The sequence below is a fragment of the Lepidochelys olivacea genome (assembly GCF_965140295.1).
Source record: "Lepidochelys olivacea isolate rLepOli2 genome assembly, chromosome: 1".
NCBI classification, from domain to species: Eukaryota; Metazoa; Chordata; order Testudines; family Cheloniidae; genus Lepidochelys; species Lepidochelys olivacea.
The window spans coordinates 149,716,630-149,739,841 of record NC_140411.1 but is presented as its reverse complement, the minus strand read 5'-3'; the positions used below and the strand labels follow the sequence as shown (position 1 = coordinate 149,739,841).

The 23,212-nt window shown below is 40.4% G+C and overlaps 1 protein-coding gene across 4 annotated transcripts in view; it reads left to right on the top strand.

The window, feature by feature from the left end:
• Positions 1–23,212, top strand: part of DMD (dystrophin) — a gene marked incomplete at both ends in the record, with an annotated part of 1,846,964 nt that overhangs the window by 1,567,547 nt on the left and 256,205 nt on the right. For all 4 annotated transcript variants that reach the window (XM_084636024.1, XM_084636023.1, XM_084636025.1 and 1 more), the window contains 2 exons: positions 8,437–8,557; positions 9,625–9,893. In XM_084636024.1, coding sequence (XP_084492150.1) covers positions 8,437–8,557; positions 9,625–9,893 — 390 coding nt within the window. The remainder of the gene's footprint in view (positions 1–8,436; positions 8,558–9,624; positions 9,894–23,212) is intronic.

The following is a 23,212-nucleotide window of genomic DNA, read 5'->3' as shown; positions in this document are numbered from 1 at the left end:
ACGGCTGCTACTCTGAAAAAAGAATACAGGTTGGGCTTATTGTATCACCTCTGACAATTGGGTGCTTTCTGACATTCCTTTTTCTGATACAAAGTATGGATAGTGCAATGACTCTGTGGGCAAACAGACCCACTGTTACGTCATCACACAAAATGAATAAATATAATTTTTACACAGTGCTTATAGAATCAGTGTTGCTGGAGAAGGGAATGTTTTAGCACCACTTCAGTGTTGTTCCCATATGCCTTTTGGAAAGTACTGTGACAGGGTGCTGAGCAGGAAGACTGCAAGATCAGCCCCCTGCCATCCCCATTTCAGTGAATAAAGTGGAGCTGGCTGGAAAGAACATGGTCCTAATTGGGGAATGAAAGCCAGCTGCCAGCCAATAGCCCAGGGCTATATAAGAGGCAAGGAAGTGAGGGTGGTGGGATGGAGGAGAGTGAGAGCGTGCAGGCAGGGAGAAAAGCCCTTCCCTCCTGGGCTCAGACATGAGGAACCCAGAGCTGTGTATGCTGTATGGTGAGAAGATGGTGCGAGCACAAACTTGTAAATAAAAGCACCAGTGGTTTCAGAACCCAAGGGTCTCTGAGTGACTTTATCTGAACCTAGCTGAGGCAGGAGCCAGGAGGGCCAGGTGCCCTCTGTTACAAGTCTCATAGGATTTTTTGGAAACCTGGACAGCTACTAACAATGGCTAGAACAATCAAGCTCATTTAATCAAGCAGGAAATAGAAGATTCAGAAGATTGGTAATGGGGTATGGCATCTTTCACTTCTAAGTCATGTATTGAAATGCAATCTAAACCTATAGGTACCAAAAGATATTTCTTTCTAATGGTTGGTCAGCATCATATATGAAAACGGTTGCTGATCTAAATGCCAGTGGACAGGTATGCAATCTAAAACTGTCATGACAATTGGGAGTCTCAGCAGAAAGACCAAGGATCAAATGGGGAAGGGCACTGCAAATTACCCTCTGGCTCCTAAAGTGAAGTCCGTTTGAGGAAGGTAGTGGCGTGATATCACAATGTCATGGGGAAGCTTGCATGCAACGGTCCAGCCTAAACCAGTATTGGGGTAAACAGGGCTATGAATCCAACACCTGCTATTAGCTTTAAAAAAAAAAATCCCACAAGAAGTATTCATCCAAAGGATGACACCTCTTGATGTGCTTAAAAGAGGTGTGCATAAAAATACATTTGTGTCTAGCAACATTCCTATATTGTTTCATAGTAATCCTATTCTGTTAATTTCCATGCAAACAGCAAGGAGACACCTTTAAGTGTTCGATAGATGCCAGTTCATGTGTATTTCCTAACACATCTTTAGAACTATGAATGAGACAGTTCTGTACCTCAGAGTTAATCACTAGTGACATATTAAGAGCTAAAAACAAGTATCAGAGATAACCCCATTCAATAACTACTTCATTATATTTGTGGGACATCTTAAGATGTTTTCATGATACGTTTCTCTAAACGGTTGCAAGTACACAGCTTTTATTTTGACATATGTCCCCTTTGCAGTGTATTCTGAACAAAATGTAAAATCAAGGTTCTGACCACACGTGGCATTTTTGGTATCAGTATTAGAGAGGGGTTACTCCTTGGGGAATGGACCAGTGTTCAGTTAAATGGAACCAGGAGACTGGTTATTTTCCATCTGTTTGAGGTCATAGGTTGGGGAGGCAGCCCAAAATAAAGTGCATTGCTTCAGTCTGAATGTGACAAATGCATGAATGATAGTGGTGAGATCAGTATAAGAAAGGCCACACCTTCCTGCAAGCTGAATATGATACAAGTTATTTTGGTTACTGCTCACTCCTTGGAATCTGGGAGCAGTGAAGCAACCAAAAAAGACACTGAACTGAGAAAATAGAGGTTAGACATAACAAATAGAGGAAACTTCACTAGTTCCTCAGAATGATTCTTCTTGCAGTACCTACCAGTGTCATCTGTCTTTTCTGGATTGAGTTTAAAGTGACAAATCCTGCCCTTGCAATTGGATTCCTAGAAGTGGAACCAATGCATTTCTGCTATGCAGGGAGAAGGCACTTTGAAAAAGAGGCACACTCCTTGCAAAGCCTTATTCGGGGAGTTGTCTGAGAAAGGGATGGGCCAGAGGATTCACTACTGAATGGACCAAGCTATCTCCTTCCTACCGTCTCTCAAGTAATGGAGCTATACAAGGTGTATGAGGGACTACTTGAGCCATTTGGCTGAAGCAGTTTGCACAGAGCTTCTCCGCAATTTGCTGCACAGCTATTCTGTGGCCTGTGGTAAGTATTCCTTCCCTGATGCACAGATCCTAGCCAAACTGCTAAGGAGCCAGAAAATTTAAATAATGCAGCTGTTACCATAGCTCCTTGCTGCTACCCTATCTCTGCCCCTTTCCCCAAAAGAGAAAATGTGAGATAATGCCAAACCTGGCAAGACGGTTACGAGAAAGAAATGGTTCCTTGAGCAAGGGTTTCAGTACTTAACACCATGTCTAAGTACTTAAAAACATTCACCAGCCTGTATACTTTTCAGTCGAATAAGGTATTCTTCACTGACCTAAAATGTTTTACAGTATCACAGTGTACTGACATGGTTTAAAAAGCTGTCACATTCCATCCCAGAGGTGGTGATATTTCAGTAATGGATTAAGAGATCCTTGTGTGGTTTCCATATTAGTTTAAGTTTATCCAGTTTTTTGGGGTGCTACATAAACATAAATTTTCACAAATAGTTGCAAAGTGACATTACAGAACAACCCAGCCCTTCTTCCCTCCTCTCTTAATGTCCCCACAGCTATAGGTACACACATGCACATGGACACACGTCTCTTGGTCACAATCTCTAGTCATTTCACAGTATCAAAGCAAGAACAGTTTAGTTACTTGTAGAAAGCTTCTTTTCTTTCATTTCTTTCTTTTTTTTCCCCGTGCAGTAGCACTTTTGTAGCTTAACATGATACCAGTCTAGTTATAGGCAGCTGGATTCCCTGTGGAAAAAAGAACAAAAGATAATCTTTGAAATTAGGTCACACTGTCGACTCTTTAAAGACCTCTTGTGGAGAGGGAGGGAAGCAAGATCAGTAAAAAGCTCTGCCAGCTTCAAGTTGTCTTTGACGATTCTGTATTTGCAGTTTTCTGTTTTGTTCTCTGCTGTATTTTTCCTGAATGGCATGGACCTTGTGTCACTCTACAGATTTCCTGGTCATGACAGCAGACATATTATTGCCTTAATAATCATGGTGTCATGGCTGGATAATATCCATTATGGTGAAATCATGCTAGCAATAAGTATGAGCATGCGTGTGTTGTTCCTGGTAAGCTCTGGCATGGGGTTTATTCCTGGTATAGAAGGTATATTCCTTTTTTTCCTGAGCATTTTACTAGCCAGATCATTCATTATATTATCGCCTAAGAAGCTTATGTAGTGATGTTTATTAAGGGTTAATAACAATTAATAGCAAGTTAATTAATACATTGAGGGGGTATCCCAGGGAAACCACGATAGCAGTGACTGTGTTGAAGCATAGTTGTTGCCTGAATACATTCAGTGGTAGTGTAGACATGACTATAACCTGCTTTTTTATTAATCTAGGTCAGTGTGTCCCAAACTTGGGACACTGCTTGTCCAGGGAAAGCCCCTGGCGGGCCAGGCCAGTTTCTTTACCTGCCGCATCCACAGGTTCGACAGATTGTGGCTCCCGCTGGGCACGGTTTGCCGCTGCAGGCCAATGGGAGCTGCGGGTAGCGGCTCAGGCCGAGGGACGTACCAGATGCTGCTTCCCGCAGCTCCCATTGGCCTGCAGCCGTGAACCTTGGCCAGTGGGAGCCGCGATCGACCGAACCTGCGGACGCGGCAGGTAAACAAACCGGCCCGGCCCGCCATGGGCTTTCCCTGAACAAGCAGTGTCCCAAGTTTGGGAAACACTGATCTAGGTAGAGCTTAAAGAGGGCAATTTTTTCTAAAAAAGGTATTTATCCTGGAAAACCATAGTCATCCTGAATCCATTTAATTCCTGCTCAAATTCCATTGAAATAGAATATTGGGAGACTTGTCTTTCTACAGGATCAGGGAGTAATGTTTCATTTTACTGATACTACACTGTCCTTTTCATTGTATTTTCATCTCTCAGTTTAAAATATCTGTATTTGTCTAACTGAAGAGATCTAAGGACACCCCAGAAGCTCCTCACAAGGGGCTGGTGGAGGTCTGAGGTGAAATAATCAATATATGCATTATTAAAATGGTGGACAGACTGTCATTACACCTCTGGTGCTGATTACAAATAGAAAGGCTTAAATAAAGCAGCTTACTTGTTCTTTTGTCAGGTCATATATTATGCATGTTCGATTTCCTCTGCAGTCACCACAAAGTGTGGAAGAAATTCAAGAATTCAATAAAATTATCCTTAAATCATTGGTTGTAAATTAGACATTCATTTAGGTTAATTCTGTTATCAGTGATAGGCTGCTTACTGTTGGCATGCATTTGTCAGGGCTTTAGGTTGATAAATTCTTCTTCTTTTTCTCCCCAAAAGAAGGGAAAAATGTCAGCTTGTTACCATTTTTGAGCTCTACCATTTTGAGCTAATAACTACATTCACATGAATATACCACACTAAAAAGAACCTTAGCTCAGAAAAGCCAACACTGTCTTCATACAGTGAGAATTTCCAATCAAATGTGGCACTGTGGAGTGAGCACATCGTTTTTAATGAAGTGCTGTGGTGCACCTGACTTTGCCTCAGCCTAAAACTTTTTTGTTCTAATTGCTGCAATGTATCATTTAGTCTACTAGATGTTTGCAGACCAAAATGAATTCAGCAGGAGGGAGAGAGGACAGGGATGGGTGCCACAACATGTTGGAAATTATTCAAACACTTGGCCTGTGTAGACTTACTTCATAGCATCAGCAGCTTAACATAACATGCAGAATAGAACACTACGAAGAAGAGGAGATAAAGACACAGGCACATTTCTTCTGGGTGTCAACACAGATCTCTGTTTAGAGCTATATATAAAATACACCATGGCAGGACTGAAGGTTTTAGCCGTTGCCAGTGCTGTAAGGCTATATATCACCAGCAGCTTCAGAAGCCATTGTGCATGAGGCAAGCATCCCCTATTACCTCCTGTTACAGGATGGAGTATATATTCCTTCCCACCTGTCCTAACTCTGGTGTCCTGGAGAAGGGAAGGGAATATAGCTGTGTCCTCTTCAGGGAATCTAGTGCCACTACATCTAGTGTCCCTTGCATCAGGGACAAGGTTAAGGGAGAATGTTTTGTGCCCTCCCCATCCTTTACACATTCACTCAGCTAAGCACAGTTTAGCCCACAGTGTTCTGCCAACAGCGGAAGCTGTCTGAAGAAAGGTACCTACTACCCCTTCCCAGCAGTGCAGGTGAAAACATCCACTCCTACACAGCCCTTAAGACATGGAAATTGTAGTTGTATTGCTTTCTTCATCAGAACAGCTCTGCCTCCTCCATGCTTTCTTTGGGCGTGGGCAGGGAGAAGTCCTTTGTCCATATGTTGTCTGTTTGGATTGCTTTTAAAATGTAAGCTTTTCAGGGAAAGGATCTATCTTCTGGCATGTCTACAAAGCACATTGCATCCCTTGGGTAGTGGATAATAATGTTAGGCTAAATCTAGGGGTTAATTGTGATACTATTGGTGAAGTCTGCACATGTCCTTTCTCAGTGGGAGCTTCTGAAGACAGAATATATCCCAGCACCTGCAATCTAGAGGGCTGGATTGGGGTCTACCCTTCTATAGGATGAGCAGGATCCATGTGAGAGCTAAAACATAATATTTTTTCCTTGCTTGTCCTTCCCTCCTCTTGCACATCATGCAAGAGCCAGGCACAAATTGAAATAAATGTATAATTTAATCAATCTGATTCTCAGTTTTCATTCAATTGTTAGGCAAATATCCATTGACTTAAGTGGGAGTAAAGGCCTCAGTTTTAGCCCAGTATTAATAATCAAAAGTAACTTATAGTATGTTAGCACAAACTAAATGCAATTTCCCTTTTGACTCAGAACTATTCATCCATCATTTGGCTGGGGAGGATTAAATTGATTGTACCTTGGCAATAATTTAAAATGCCGAATGGGTCATAAAGTTAAAACTTACACACAGTATTAGTAGCCCAAACAAAAGACATTTAAACATGCCAAGAAACAATATGCTGATCTGGCCATTACAGTTAGCAGATACGAAGACTTATGAAACAAAGACAAAATAGCATTGTTTCTCACTCATACAAATCAAAATGTCGGATTCTTAAAATAGTCAATATTAGAGTAAGCATAAGTCATAAAGATGCATCAGCAAGAAATTCCTGTAATTGACTCAACTTAGATGGTGGTATATTCAGAGAACAGCCCAAGTCCGTTAATGTCCATTGCGGAGTTCAACTTTAGTGACTATACCATGCACTTCAAGAAGGGACTCGACATTCTTCAAATGATTTTACTGATCTCAAGATCAAGGTCTCTTACAATAAGTTCTCATCCAATTCATTGGGAGTTCTCAAGTATTTTAAAAAAACAAAATAATGTAGTTAGTTATTTAGCTTTAAACAGTAGCTACTGTGTGCATGTTCTTAACTTACTTGACAAAAATGTCCCAAAATTGTTAACATGCCAACTTTTTCATCATGAACTGTAGCTGTGACTCTCATTAATAGTCACGGGAGGTGTTCATTTGGGGGCTCTGTGTATGACATTTAATTTCAAATGTAGTTCACAGTATAATCAGCTGATGACTTTAACCTTCAATTTCTGGGCTTTTTGTTTACTAATTTCTGTAATCATTTTAGTTAAACACATTATCAAAACTAGTTCTGACTGAATTTATTGTTTAAGTAACTCATATAATTCTTTGTAAAAAGTATTTCCTATTAACGTAAAAGCAAAACCTTCATAAGTAATGTGTGCTTTTGCCACTCATGACATACAGCTCTCCTCCTTGCAATAATTACACTAGTACTTTCCATGTGTTTTACAACAGCACGATACCGCATAAGAACTCTATAAATTAAGCTCTCGTTTATAGCCAAGACAGTTAAAACTTTGAAAGAAACCACCAGTGAATGCTCAGAGGTATAGTACAATACACAGTCAAAGTAATTCAAACACTCAGCCCATAGTCTAGATCTAGCCCACTAGATGTATTTACATGGCCTGCGTGTTAGATTCAAATTCTGTGTAATCAAAACTTTCTTTAAAAGAAACAAACACAAAGTTTCTAGCTTTCATGGTTGAGAAGAAAACCTTCCAAATGTAAACCAGTGGAATGTTCCTGAGTCTGCTATGGAGAAATGTGTGCTCCACTACGTCTCATTCATTGGATTGGGTGTTAACTCTGCAGCCTAATAACGGCACTTCTTAATGTCAACCTTAACTAATTGACGGCTGATCACATTAACAGATGAGATAAACAAGAGTGGTGGAAGTTGTTGGAGGGAAGAAAATGCAAAGAGAAGAAAGGAAGAGAAGATAGGAAAGGGAGAGAAAAGCAAAGAAAGGATGGGAAAGGACAGGAGGAAAAAAGACAAAATAACAGTGGTCAAGAAGATGACCACATTTTCCCACTGAGTGATGTTAAGATTTTTAACAAATAATTATAAAAATAGCTAAAAGTGTTGTTACTGCATCAAGGACCATATTCTGCCCATGATCTCTGTATAAATCTCCCAAGGATAGTATTGGGAAATCTGCTGTGGGTTGACGCTAGCATGTATTCCTAGATTGGCCTCTGGACTTCAATTGAAAATGGAAGGTGATTTCCTCCTCTGCATGCATTTGACGTTTCTGGAAGAGAGTATGAAAATAAGAAGAGCTTGCTCAGCATGCTGTGCATCTATTACATCTACCTCAGTACCAAAGGAGCACATGGTGGTTAACGTGATGACACTGACTGTACCTCAGAACTATAGCCGTTTGTTACTTATTATAAAGCGTCAGTGTAGCAATATAAGTGCACTTCTTTTTTTCTGACGCAGCAGCAGTAGCAACAGTGATAGCTTGGATTTCCCATTACAATCTGGAAATCTTTTGCCTCTCAGGCAGCATTAGCTGTGCCAGTGCTGTTCATTGCAAAGCCTGCTGAAGCCTTGTCCCTTCCAGCTAGGTTTCAGAGTTTGATTCTGACATTAGTCACAGAAGGGATCCCTTCACACAGTGAACAGCTTAATCAGCCTCTCCTTCCATTGTGCAACACTCTAAATGCTCATTGGCCCCTCAGAAAACAAATGTGGTTTCTGGTTAATCAAATGCTGACAATGATCTTCCATCTCATCTTGTTGATGCCTATTTGTAGTAATCCAGGTTGAAGTTGATGCTGGAAATTTTATACTAAAGTTGACAGCACCGAGGACTAGCATTTAATATGGCTTTACATCCCCAATTTACATTATGTTTGTTTCGCTTCACAGGCCTTCAAGAGGGAGTTGAAAACTAAAGAACCTGTTATCATGAGTGCACTTGAGACCGTGCGAGTGTTCCTGGCAGAGCAGCCTCTGGAGGGACTGGAGAAGCTCTACCAGGAGCCTAGAGGTAGTTGAATGTAGAGCTATAATAACATATTGATAGAAGGATCAGTGATGATTGAAAGACCATAAATTCTTACTGCCACTGTCAGGGCAGCTCTTATATACTCCAAGCTGCATATCACTATCTCAGAACCTGAACTAAAAAAAGGATAGCTGAAACCAGGACTTAAAAGTCCTTCTGCACACTGTATAAATAAATGTGCATATTTAAAAGAAACACTGTGAAGAGTTCAAAACCTCTTGTGTGGATGTATAACTTATAGACCAATTTGTGATTCATAAATTTCAGTAGTTAACCTCTTAGAGATAGCAAAAAGAAAAGGAGTACTTGTGGCACCTTAGAGACTAACCAATTTATTTGAGCATAAGCTTTCCGATGAAGTGAGCTGTAGCTCACGAAAGCTTATGCTCAAATAAATTGGTTAGTCTCTAAGGTGCCACAAGTACTCCTTTTCTTTTTGTGAATACAGACTAACACGGCTGTTACTCTGAAACCTCTTAGAGATAGGAAATCCATGCCAATTTGAAAAGCTAGCCAAAGAAAATTACAGCTGACCATCCTGAAATTTATTTGGCTCAACATTTAGTATAAAAGGCTCTAGAAAAAAGCAGATTGCTTAAATAGAAACTGTGTGTGTGCCAGGTACAACTCAAGATCTTTGCTTGATTCTTGTGGTCCCAGTTCAGCAAAGCTCTTAAACATGTTCTTAACTTTCAGGCAGACTTAAGCACATGCTTAAATTTAAGCATTTTCACAAGAGCTTTGCTGAATGAGAATGGACTTAAAGACTGCTCAAGTCCATTTGAAAAGTAAGCGTGTACCTAAATTCTTTGTGGAATATGGGCCCCTAACTGAATACTTAGAAAATTATTACACTGTGATATATAATAGGACTAGGATTTGTTGAGGGACCCCAAATTATTGTACATTAATAAAGTATATTTGATAGATGTCTCTGGGGTTGTGAATAGTTTTCTTGCTGTGCTTTTGAACATTTCAGTCTTGCTCCAATAGTTATTTTCCTTATAAGACAGAATATGCTCTAACGGCCTGTTGAACTTCACATTTAGAGCTGTCCCCTGAAGAAAGGGCCCAGAATGTCACCAAGCTCCTCCGAAGACAGGCAGATGAGGTCAAAACTGAATGGGATAAATTGAACCTGCATTCTACTGACTTGCAAAAGAAGATAGATGAGGCTCTTGAAAGACTACAGGAGCTCCAGGAGGCAATGGATGAACTGGACCTGAAGTTGCGCCAGGCTGAAGTGACCAAGGGTTCCTGGCAGCCAGTGGGGGATCTGCTAATTGACTCTCTGCAGGATTACCTAGAAAAAGTCAAGGTATCAGTGGGCTTATACTTTTCAACATTTGTGGTAGAAAAATGTAATTGATCTTGTTTTGACTGTTATTCTCCTCAATCAAGAAACAACTTTTAAAATGAAGTGTTGGCTGATTTTAAAGAATTGCAACATTTAAAGAATGATCTAATTCCCCCAATGAAATCAATGTTAACATGGAGTTCCAATTAAAAGTATACATGAGTAATTTATGGCAAAAAATATAAGGATGTCTACTTATCCCCAGCATAGATACTATTAACCCAGGGAATTTAGTGTTAAGATTAAATTTAAAATAAATCCAGACTCGTTAAGGTATAGAATTGCGGTTAGGGCACCCAAACAAACTTAATTCTACCTCGTATTGTAGTCATGTAACCATACAATTAAGATTGTATAATTGTGTTTGTAACTCCACATTAGATTAAACTGCTTTTTAAAAAATAGATTTTTTTTCTCCCCCCCACCCCGTATGATTTCATCACAGGGAAGGTATTCCCTGACCTGCCGTCCCTAATGAGTAGATCTGGTGAGTTAGGTTTTTTGTTTTGTTTTGTTTTTAAAATTAATACTTGGGAATTATGGTCAACGTGCAGAATGCTCTCTGGTAGAACATTATTTGTCAAACTGTGTTGAAGAGAAAAGTTTATTATGAAAAATAACAGGGGGAAAAAGCCATTAATCAGAAAAAAAAATCAATTCTAGCCAGTGCAAAAGATTTCCATAAGGGTTAAGTATTTAAGAAATGTGAAGAGTCTGCAAGATTCTGTTGTTAAGATCATAGATGACAAATAAGAGGTCTGACACCTATTTTGTGTCTTAATGAATTTTTAACTACTTGTACAAAGTGAAACAGCTCCAACAGCAGAGACTGACTTGATAGGATACTCACTTGGGATGTGAGAATTCCAAATTCAAGTCCTTGCACCAAATTAGGCAGAATAGGGGCTTGAACCTGAGTCATCCACGTCTTAGGTGAGTGTTCTGTCCACTTGGGTGGATCTCTTTCTGGGTTTGATCAGACATTGCGTCCTTGACCTGAGAAACCTTCCCAATGAAAGTTCCGTCAAAACTAAGAATTATGAGTCGATATTTGCTTAAAAAAAAGTTTTGTCAAAAAATTCCTGACAAGATCTACTTGAAACCTATATATTAGCCCTAATTATAAAATTTTTTATTCTATTATAACATCGGCTAAACTGCAAATGGAAAAACTGTGTGTGTACACATATGGGATTTCAAATCCTTTATAAGTGATAATATTTCAAACCCTGTGTGAGAGTTGTAGCACAGGTAAGATGCACTCCAGGCAGTGCCTTTCTAAGCAATGATAATACTATTTGGGTGGTGTTACAAGGCACAAGGCCAAAGGCTGAGTAATGTTAACTACCTGAGAAGTGCAGTAATTGCCTCAGAATGCACTGCCAAGAGTGTTGTTATTGCTCTAAGGAAATAGAATTTCTACATGAATAGTGAAAGTAGATAGATGTGAGCATTTGCTGGGCAATGTAGTCATGTCTTTAACATAAATAACCGATGAGAAAGCTCCAGTTGTGTCTGCAGTTTAAAAGCCATTGTCATAAATTACTGAATGCATGATTGTTTGCTATTTTGTTGTAGCTGTGTTAGTCCCAGGATATTAGGCAGACAAGGTGTGTGAGTTAATATCTTTTATTGGACCAACTTCTGGTTTAACATATTGAGTTAAATATATATATATATATTTTTAAAATCACTTGGTTTTTTTAAGTATATGTTTTCAGAAGAAATAACTCAAGAAAAGCAGTTCTTCTAAATATAAGATGTACTAGCTTTAGGGATTCTTTAAGTTTGCATTTCAGTTTAAATATACACAATGTATGAACATTAGAGTTAGGTCAAAGAAGCCTTCAGTCCTGATCCTGCAAAATCAAGGCTTTGTCTACCCTACGCAACTTTTAGCGACACGGCTTTGCCGCTACAGTAAGAGAGAGCTCTCCTGCCGACAAAAAACTTCCACACCGAATGAAGGGCGGTAGCTTTGCCAGCAGGAGAGCACTCCTGCCAACAAAGCGCTGTTCACGCTGGCGCTTTTTGTCGGCAAAACTTTTGTCGTTCAGGGGGGTGGGTTGTTTTCCACACCCTCTGCACAACAAAAGTTTCGTTGTTCCATTTCCAGTGTAGACAAAGCCTTACACTTGTGCTTAACTTTAAGCTGAGTAGCCCCATTGACTTGAAATGTACACATGCATAATAGATTGCAGGATCAAGACCTCAGTTTGTTGGGTTTTTGGTTTTTCTATGTACAGGATTGATTTTATCAGGGGAGTATTGCAGGAAGATTAGAAACAAAAGGCTTTTTTAAGACCATATTTCTGTTGGGGAAAGCAGAGCAGTTTTTTTCTTTTCAATCTGAGGAAGTTTGGATATAAGACAAACTGGAATGGCTTAGGTTCTGCCAAACTCTGTCAGATTTTTACTCTATTGATTTTTAGTTTGTAAAACCAAACCCAGACCAGGGCAGTTCATCTCTGGTACCCTTTTCATCAGCTATCAGCAGTATTGGAGAGAGGTTAAGAGATTCCGGCTGATTTCTGTATATAGAGGGAGGAAAGAATGACTCAACAATAGAAGACTCTTCATGGGACAGAACACACGTTTTTTCTCTCCTAAAATACTACACCGTTATGTAAATACCTTTCAAGCACAGTAGTATATCCATTAAGTATCCAGAAGAAAAAAATACTGTCACTTTGATGGGAAAATAGTTAATAGTCCAATATCTGAAGTTTAAACGATGCAGTAAATATAAGGAAAAATCAAAAATGTACAAAGAAACACAGTCATAGATCTGTGTATGAAAATTCAAGGTGGTGTTGAACAAATGCCAGAATTCTACCTTAGATTATGCCATGGGTAAAAATTTCATCCAGTCCTTATTGCCAAATTATTCTGAGTGATCGGTACCCTGGTCAGACTAACCTGGGTGCGAACTGCAGCATTGCAAAGCCCTACCCATTTCCTGTGGCATCACTGTGGCTGCATTGACGCATGTGAGGCATGAAGGGCGTGTTTGCTCTACAAACTTTTGCTGCTGCGATTTACATCAGTATAAAAGCCACTGCAGTTGTTATATCGCTTGTGCGCATGCATACATGGCTCCTTGCATCAGCGCTCTGCATACTCACCAGGAGTGCTTCTTTTGATGCACAGTACTGTGCACCATGGGTAGGTATCCCACTGTGCAACTCACCACTGTCCAGCACATTGTGTTTTGGGGAGTTTTGGCACAGCATAGCTGGGCAGAAACAAGTCACTTGGGTGACTGAGACTGTGGGGTCAAGCTCCCATCATGTAACTTTCTCCACCCCGTAATGCCATCTCTAACCCGTAATTTTCATGTCTATTTTGAAAATCCAATGAACGCCCGCGGGACTTGTTGCAGTCCACCACCTCTGACAGAAGCGTGGAGCCTGCACAGCTCTGTGCTGTCGTCATGAGTGTTTCATAGATTCATAGATACTAAGGTCAGAAGGGACCACTATAATCATCTAGTCTGACCTCCTGCACAACTCAGGCCACAGAATCTCACTCACCCACTCCTGCGAAAAACCTCTCACCTATGTCTGAGCTATTGAAGTCCTCAAATCGTGGTTTAAAGACTTCAAGGAGCAGAGAATCCTCCAGCAAGTGACCCGTGCCCCATGCTACGGAGGAAGGCGAAAAACCTCCAGGGCCTCTTCTAATCTGCCCTGGAGGAAAATTCCTTCACGACCCCAAATATGGCGATCAGCTAAACCCTGAGCATATGGGCAAGATTCACCAGCCAGATGCTACAGAAAATTCTTTCCTGGGTAACTCAGATCCCACCCCATCTAACATCCCATCACAGGCCATTAGGCCTATTTACCATGAATATTTAAAGATCAATTAATTACCAAAATCTTGTTATCCCATCATACCATCTCCTCCATAAACTTATTGAGTTTAATCTTAAAGCCAGTTCGATCTTTCGCCCCCACTGCTTCCCTTGGAAGGCTATTCCAAAACTTCACTCCTCTGATGGTTAGAAACCTTCATCTAATATCAATTCTAAACTTCCTGGTGGCCAGTTTATATCCATTTGTTCTTGTGTCCACATTGGTACTGAGCTTAAATAACTCCTCTCCCTCTCCGGTATTTATCCCTCTGATATATTTATAAAGAGCAATCATATCTCCCCTCAACCTTCTTTTAGTTATGCTAAACAAGCCAAGCTCCTTGAGTCTCCTTTCATAAGACAAGTTTTCCATTCCTCGGATCATCCTAGTAGCCCTTTTTTGTACCTGTTCCAGTTTGAATTCATCCTTCTTAAACATGGGAGACCAGAACTGCACACAATATTCCAGGTGAGGTCTCACCAGTGCCTTGTATAATGGTACTAACACCTCCTTATTGCTACTGGAAATACCTCACCTGATGCATCCCAAAACCGCATTAGCTATTTTCACGGCCATATTACATTGGCGGCTCATAGTCATCCTATGATCAACCATGTTGCAAGCACAGGGTGCACAATCATCCAATACTTGCAGAGATACAAGAGCAGCCATGGAGAACATGATGATTTCATGGAGCACACTTTGCTGTGGGACATAGGAAGAACCAAATCAAGGTTGTCGGTGGTGGTCTCAGAGTAACTGCAAATAGTGAGGCACTGAAGCAAGCACTGGCTGGTGAGACTGGTAACTGACTGGTAACGCAAGCTTGGATGATAAGTGAGCTGCAGTACTTCTGGATGCACCCACATTCCTTGATCTGTGTGCCCAGCTCACACCAGCCCATCAGCTCAGGGACACCAAAATGAGAGCAGTACTGATGGTAGAGAACCGAGTGGCAATTACACTGTGGAAACATGGAATGCCAATTGCTACCAGTCCTTGAGAAATCATTTTGAAGTTGCAAAAGTGACAGTGGGGGCTATTGTCATGCAAGTGTGCAGGGCCATCAATCGTCACCTGCTACACAGGACTGTGACTCTTGGCAATGTGCAGGACATAATGGATGTATTGGCAGCAATGGGGTACCCAAATTCTGGGGTGGGTCTCTTTGTCTCTCCAGTTGAAGCTGTTCTGCTTTGTATAAAGAACTTGAATAGCCATTTGGCCAGAGACAGAATGGCTGGGAATGGGTCAAAAGTCTGGTGCTTAGGGCACTCGCCTGAGAGGGGGGGACACCCAAGTTCCAGTACCTTCTGCAATGACTATTTAATTATTTATACAAAGTGCAACAGCTTCAACAGGAGAGACTGGGAGAAACCCACCCAGAATACCCCATAGCCTGGTGGTTAGGGTACTCACCTGGTGTGGGGGAGACCTGGGTTCACGTCCCTACTCCTGAGCAGGGAATTGAACCTGGGTCTCCCATGCTCCTGGTGAGTGCCTCACGCATTGTGCTAAATGTTAGAAGAGGCGACATCAGCATCTTTTTCTCCTTTGGGAAAGTTTCAGAGTAGCAGCCGTGTTAGTCTGTATTCACAAAAAGAAAAGGAGTACTTGTGGCACCTTAGAGACTAACCAATTTATTTGAGCATAAGCTTTGGTGAGCTTATGCTCAAATAAATTGGTTAGTCTCTAAGGTGCCACTAGTACTCCTTTCCTCTGGTAAGCTTACCCTTAATGCCCTTACCCAAATAAACTCAACCTTTTGTTCAACCCCAAATGAAATTTTTCCAACTTTTTTTTGATTCACCACTAATTCCAAAAAATGTTGATTTCCATTTGACCCAAACCAATTTCTTTCTTATTTTTCATAACTGCGAACAAACTGAAAAATCCATTACTGGCACAGTAACCTGCCAGTGATTCATCGTATGGAAAAAAAGCTCTTGGTCTGTGCACTTCTGACTAAGAAATATCTGACAAGTGATATCTGGCAAAGTGGCCACCTTGGTCACATTCCTTTTCAAACCTCCACCAGAACAGCACCCACTGTGGGATTTCCAAACGTCAGCTGGTACCCAACTGAGCAATAACTCGCTGGGGAAGCCGACTTCCCCGTGGTGATTTCCATGGAAATCTTTTCCATGGAAATGAGAGCTCTCAATCTCACAGTGAGGTTTGGGGGCTAGCTTCCTGCGGAGCAGGAGAAAAGCTTCATCCTTAATACAGGTTTCAGAGTAACAGCCGTGTTAGTCTGTATTCGCAAAAAGAAAAGGAGTACTTGTGGCACCTTAGAGACTAACCTATTTATTTGAGCATGGGCTTTCGTGAGCTACAGCTTACTTCATCGGATGCATCTGATCAAGTGAGCTGTAGCTCACGAAAGCTCATGCTCAAATAAATTGGTTAGTCTCTAAGGTGCCACAAGTACTCCTATCCTTAATACAGACACTGCTGTTCATCTCATGTCTTGAGAACAAGAGAGAGTGTTCATGGTTCAGACATAAAAACACCTCCATGTGGTGAACTTCATCAGAAAATACAGCATACTGCTGTCTTTGAACATTAATGAACTACTCGGCTTGCTCTCTGGCTTTTCACACATACTCCATTGTCTTGCCAGTGTTGCCTTGTGACTGCTTTTCAAAGTGCCCCCTGAGGCCTTTTTCTGCAGAAAAAGGCTTCCATTTAGAGAAAAGAACTAGGAAATGGTGCCAGATCCAGGGGATTTATGGGATTTCCCCCAGGGAATTATGGGAGTTTGACAGTTTCTCCCATAATCCCCATAGGCTCCCAGAAAGCCTTTTGAAAATTGGAAGCCATTGTGTCAGGGAGCTGTACCAGTATTTGTGGATTAGGTATCCAGAAGGCAGTGCAGCTGCAATGTTGTTTATTGCATTAGTATGGATGTTACACCCAAAACAACAGGCTATTGTGAATGGACTGCACTGTTGATACTTACACCAGGGATATGCAGTCAGGTCAACCACCAGCAATGCAGCTGTCTGCTGTAAGCAAATTAACAGCACAGACTTAAGAAACCCTGGGGAGATAGATCTCTTATCTGAAAATTTTCAGGCAAGAACAAGAGAATGGTGCCAAAGGCAACTTCAGTTCCAAATGAAAGTATCTGTCTCCAGTGAGCTGTAGCTCACGAAAGCTTATGCTCAAATAAATTGGTTAGTCTCTAAGGTGCCACAAGTCCTCCTTTTCTTTTTGTGAATACAGACTAACACGGCTGTTACTCTGAAACAACTCAGGAATGCCCACCCAACTGAAGGATAGGTGGTTTAGTCCTGTTTTCAAATAACTCCAATCTGTAGAGGAGTGCTTTGTTCTCCTCTCTCAGCTCATAGAGAGAGCAACTTGGGGATAGCTAACTGTGAAACAATGGTCAAAACTTCCTATTTAGTCAGATAAATCCTGTGCTTTCCTATCTATTTGTGAACTTACTTTGAAAACTATCAAGACTTCTTAAACTGGTTTTAGCTGCTGCATCTTCACTTTTAAACATTTGAATTAAGTAACTTTATAGCAGGAAACTCGCATATTGGATACAAAATATTGTTTTTAAAATTCTTAATGTAAAGAAACTCCTTGGAAAGTTTAGGTTTACTTTTAAGCCTTTTGTCTCTGCTATTTGTACAACTTGTGTTATACTAAACTAAACTATATACCAGCAGGCATTAGGTAAAACCAAATAAACTAAAATATTGCTGGAATATTAGCCTCTAGCCAAATAAGAGCCACTAAGGCATCCATATGCATGTCTGTTTTTACCTTCTTCCATCCTTTGGCACCCACCCAGGTTTTCTTGTTTTCTGAAATAAACTGTGCACTCTTTTCTTTTAAAAATGATGAAAATTGTGATTATGAAATTGTGAAGCAAAGAGCACCAGCAAGAGACAGACATGCCCATTGTGTAAGGGCTTGGCTACACTTGCCAGTTACTGCGCAATAAAGGAGCCCCATGTGCACTAGCTCACTACCCATCCACTGGTAGTGGCAAGGCACGTGGAGCGCTCTGACTCCGCAGCTAGAGCGCTCCTGGTACTCCACCTCGGCGAGTAGAATAACGTTTGCTGTGTCCCCGCTGGAGTGCCACAAGTGTGGACGAGGTGTTGCATTACTGCGCTCTGATCAGCCTCCAGAAACATCACATAATTCCCTTAAGTCAAGTGGCCATGTTTGTCATTGTTTTGAACTCGCTGTAGGAATGCGGATTAAAGCTCCATTTCTGAGAGCTGGCTGCTTATCTGCTCCGAGGCAAAGCAACCATTAGTGTGGAATGCTGTGTGTGTGTGTGAGAGAGAGAGAGGCAGAGGAGGAAGGGGGGTCTGCTGCTGTCTGAATTTACAAGACAGCATGCTGCCATGCTCTCAGCCCCCGCAAAAACCCACTCTCTCTCCCCCCACATACACACAACACACTCCCTGTTACACTCTACCCCACCCCTCCATTTGAAAAGCACGTTGGAGCCACTTGAATGCTGGATAGCTACCACAATGCACTGCTCTCTGTGGCTGTTGCAAGAGCTGCTAATGTGGCCACGCCAGTGTGCTTGTAGCTGTCAGTGTGGACAGATTGCAGCGCTTTCCCTACTGCGCTCTCCGAAGGCTGGTTTAACTCAAAGTGCTCTACATCTGCAAGTGTAGCCATGCCCTAAGTGTGTTTTCTCAACTTGGCAGCCAAGCCTGCATCACATATTGCTTAGTCCAGTCTTTCTGAAGCAGTGACTGATAATTGAGGCTAACTTCTGAGACATGTTCACTAGAGATTGTCTTCCTTTTTTTTTTTTTTTTTTTTTTTGTGAACTGAGCAGAATTTGCACTCGGATCTCTGCAGGTGAGAAATGTATTGAACTGCTTATCAGCTGTTCCTAAATGACTTTTTGTATCCATTTGATCTCCTTGTCCCTTGGACATCCCTCCTCTAACTGAGGTAAAAGCAAGACCTTCCTTAAAAGAATTTGCTAAATTTTAGCTGTGCTATTTTTGTCATGAGAGAAAGAAAATAAATAGACTTTGATAAATAAAAAGCCCTATTGTGTACTGCAGTGAGCTTAAAGTGTCACCGAATTATTGCGTGCAATTTAGTAGTTTGTTAAAAAAAAATGTATTCAGAGGCTACGGGAATTAAACATCAGTGACCTGATTCTGTTCTGAAGTAAGGGAAGCTGGAAGAGAATTCACTACTCATAAAAGTCTGCTGCATTTGACAATTTGTCATTCTGGTACAACTGCTGCTGAGAGGCAGCTGTGCATCAGTGATGCAGTCCTTACTGTAAAAGGCAAAGATGGGATGGTTTCAGTAAAGCAGTCATCGCATGGTTCTGTTACGCAGTAGTTTGTGCTGAGAGGTGCTTACAATGTGGGTTCTGAGAGTAAAATCATTTCTGGGAACTCAGGGCCATACTCAGTGTTTTATAGTGTAAAGGTGCAGGAAGTATTTACCCCCAAACTGAGTTATCACAGGGCTGGTCTACACTACCTGGGAGGATCAATCTAAGTTACGCAACTTCAGCTGCAAGAATAACGTAGCTGAAGTCGACGTACTTAGATCTACATACCATGGTGTCTTCACTGCAGTGTGTTGATGGGAGACGCTCTCCTGTCAATTCCCCTTGCGTGTCTCATTGAGGAATACTGGAGTCAATGCTAGAGTGATCGGCGGTCTATTTATCACGTCGATAGTAGACGTGATAAATTGACCCCCGCTGGATCAATTGCTGTCCGTCGATCTGGCCAGTAGTGTAGATAAGCCCTAAGTTAATACATAATCAAGCATTTTGTCATGAGGGGAAGAAATAATTTTGGGGGGGAGGAAGTCTATGGGCATAACTAGAACCACACATTAGTGTGATCAGAAAACTATGGATACTAGGACATATGCACCTCTGCTGTCAAAGGAGGATGGCAGAAGTGGTATTCCACAGGAGGAAGCCAATATTAAAATCCTATCAGAGCTCCAGAGCATTCTAGAAATAGCTATTTGGGAGAGGTGCTTACTCAGCACCTCCCTTAACCAGCTATCCCTACCCAATTTTCAGTCCAGACCCCTGCTGAAGCGGGGGTTGGGGATATATTGTAATGCTACTGTGCCATGGTCCTGTCCATTTCTGTGCCACCAGGTGCTTGGAGTGAGGGTTCTGTCAGTGTAAACTAGGGAAATGGTGGAGTGAATCTGGCCCCTTCTGTCAGGCAAAATACAACAAATAGCATACTACAAATATGGCTAAATTGGTACAAAGGGGTCATGGAATATGGAAATTTCACAAAACTTTCCAAGCTTCCTGCCATTTGAGAGTCCCATCTACTTTATTTGCTGATAGGCTCTGTATGTTCAGACATCCAGAGAAACATTTACATGTTCCCACACTGAGGTGTGAACTTTGGCCAATAACAAGTTACTGCTGCTCAGAGCAGCATAAACATACTCTCAGGTTCTGAGGTAATTACTTTGATTTTCCATGATAGTATCCATTGTTCTTTGGCATCACCTAGATTCCTCTCTTGCTCTTCCAGAGCAATGCCCCCTCCTTTTTGGGAGTTTGCAGGTCTACAACAGGAAACCACTTGGGGATTTTTATTTATATATTTCTTTATTTTTTTGTGGCAGCATAAAAGGTTGGTGTTTTTTGACTAGTAGAATTAGGAGGGAAAATTTTTAGTAAGGTACTACATTTTTTAGCATGCAAGACAGGGGACCAAAGGATTCTGTAAGGGCTTGTCTACACTTGAAACGCTCCAGTACTTTAGTACTGTAGACACTCCCTACACTGATGGGTCTCAGCCTCTCCAGAGGTAGTGCTGGTGTACTGGAGTATATTTTAGCAATTTGCAAGCATTATTTCTGAGTCAACCATCTCGCTGCAGATATTCCCCCTGCTATTATTCCTAGATTTTTAAGAAAGATATATGATACATATAGTTATAGGTAGAATATGAAATCAGCAGAAATCATGATTTGATTAGAAATTAAAAAGAAAAATAATGAGCTAGACAGCATATCCTAATGTAGTCATATTAAAATAATAATAATAATGAAAATATTGAAATACTTAATGAAAAGTTGTCATTCTGTTAAGCAACAAGCTTAAATTGCATGCAATTCTCAAGATCACATTTCAATTATGTTTGTTTCCTTTTTAGAATATTAATAAAGTAATAGCCTTTCCTAATTTAAATAGAACACTGGTTTACTATTTCATTGCTGTAGTGCTTTTGGATTCTGCAGAAGAAACTTACAATAATTATTTCAGACATCTGCTTAGTATTCTTTGAAGTGCATAGAAGTTCTTTTTCAGTTTCATTTGAGCTCCAGCTGTCTGCACCAAAGTCTATAATCAATCTGAATTAAGTTGTCCTTCTTCCTTTAATATATCTCTTACTAAGTTCTGCACTGGCCTCTTAGTGAGTCTTACAGGCTAATTCATGTAGATTTGCCATTTTCTGCTAATTCATTTGTCAGCTTTCCAAAACCCAACTAAAAACAATTGGTGAGACAATTAGTAATGCTCTTCAGAACAACTTTTGCAGGAATGGAATACATTTGGACTTGATCAGATCTCTCCCAGTAACAAATATTTAGGGGAGGAAATGAACTGATGACATTTTACAAGGCTTTATTTTTAAATATAAATATGTATTACGATTTCTTCACTGTTCAATAAAATCAGGAGAGATTTTTCAATAACTAATATTCTTCAGCTGTTGCTTTATCAGCAAGATAATTATCATCGAAAATAGCAATGTTGCCAAATAGAACACAGATGAACTTTGTTTAAAGACAGAAGTCTCATTAGTATATCTAAATCCACTGGAACAATTTGAGACCCTGAAGATGTCTTTATTTATTATTGAACTTGTAACTTTAATTATGTCTCTTTGTGTATTTGGAGCTTTGCAGTGTTTACTGTGATTGAGTCTAATGAAAGCAGTAGCTGAAATATGTTGGATTTGTTATTGAATTAAGCTGGCTGTGCAGTTACCATGTCTCCTAAAAATCCAAGAATATTCAGCTAATCAGATCACTTAATTAGCTGAATCGTCTGCCATCCCATTGCTGTAAAGAGATGTCATTTTACTCAACAAAATATTCAGTAGACTGCTCTGTTGTCACTGTTGGAGGCAAGTGGGATTTTCTTTAAGTTAACTTTTTTAAAAATATAAAATTTATTTAAAATCCTTGGGGGTACTTCATAATACGTTCATACCTGCTTATGATGACATCTCTTTAGTACCTTGATGGTTCTCAGTTTCTGTGAGATAAAAGCTCAGTTTTGCCTTGTGCTCTTTTGGTCTCATCCAAACAGCTCATGAATGAAATTCAGTTCTCGAATGAAAAGAAACATCATTAGAGTAGCCGTTATTCAACACTTGGGACGGTTGTAAATTTAATCATAGGAGGCTAAGCTGCTGTGGGCTGTTGTTGCATAAATAATCGCAATGACTGGAGAGTATTATATGGCAATAAGCTGCAGTGTAACTGAGACAATGTTGTGTCTATAATGTAAATTATTATTGTTTTAATTGTATTGTAACATCAAAGCTACATGTTTCTCATCTCGTATGCAGTAGGTGTGCCATCCTTGTCGTTAATATGAATAGTTAATGGAAGCTAGTTTATGTATTTTTTCCACCATATTATATAATCCATTTTAAGCAGAAACCCTCATTGATTTCAATTAAAAAAAAATCAGTGGCATAATATAGCCCTTTGGTTCCCTTATTTTCCTGGGAATACAAAGAAAGTGACTGGGCAGGAAGGGAAGGAAATGAAACAAATCTAATCAGACTAGTCCAGAAAATTAAAAATGCATTAATTGATATCAGTTGCGAGGACACACTCATTATTTTTGTAAAGGAATGTTAATGTTATCCCTCTAACAAATGACAACCAAAAATCCACTTTCATTAATTTGTTCTATATGGAGAATCACCAAAGAGTATGTTGCTGTACAGGTCTGTTGTGTAAACCACCAGCAGTCTAGGAACATTTTTGTAAAAAAGAAGCCAGGGAGCGATTGCATTTTTCACATTTATGTATCTGCCATTAACACCAGTATTGGGCTTCATTTTGATGTGAGTACAGTAAGTGGCAGCTCAGTATAAAGGTTCTTAGGAGGCAAGTCTTCAGGAGTTACTGAGAGGTACTAGTTTGACTGAAGCTCAGCTGAGAGGAGAATGAGAATAAGCAGCTTAATATTAAAGAAATTATATTGCTAGGTGATCACATGGTAATGGTTTAGTGTTTAAAATAAAGTATTTCATACATTTTGTCACTTTTAACATAATTTTTGCCCCATAGTATTAGTTAGTGACATTAATATTTGCCTGTTCAGATAATGTAAAGTTCACCCCTGCATACCACATACAGCCTGGTACATGGCTTGAGTCCCACTTATGGGCATATGTGGATTTT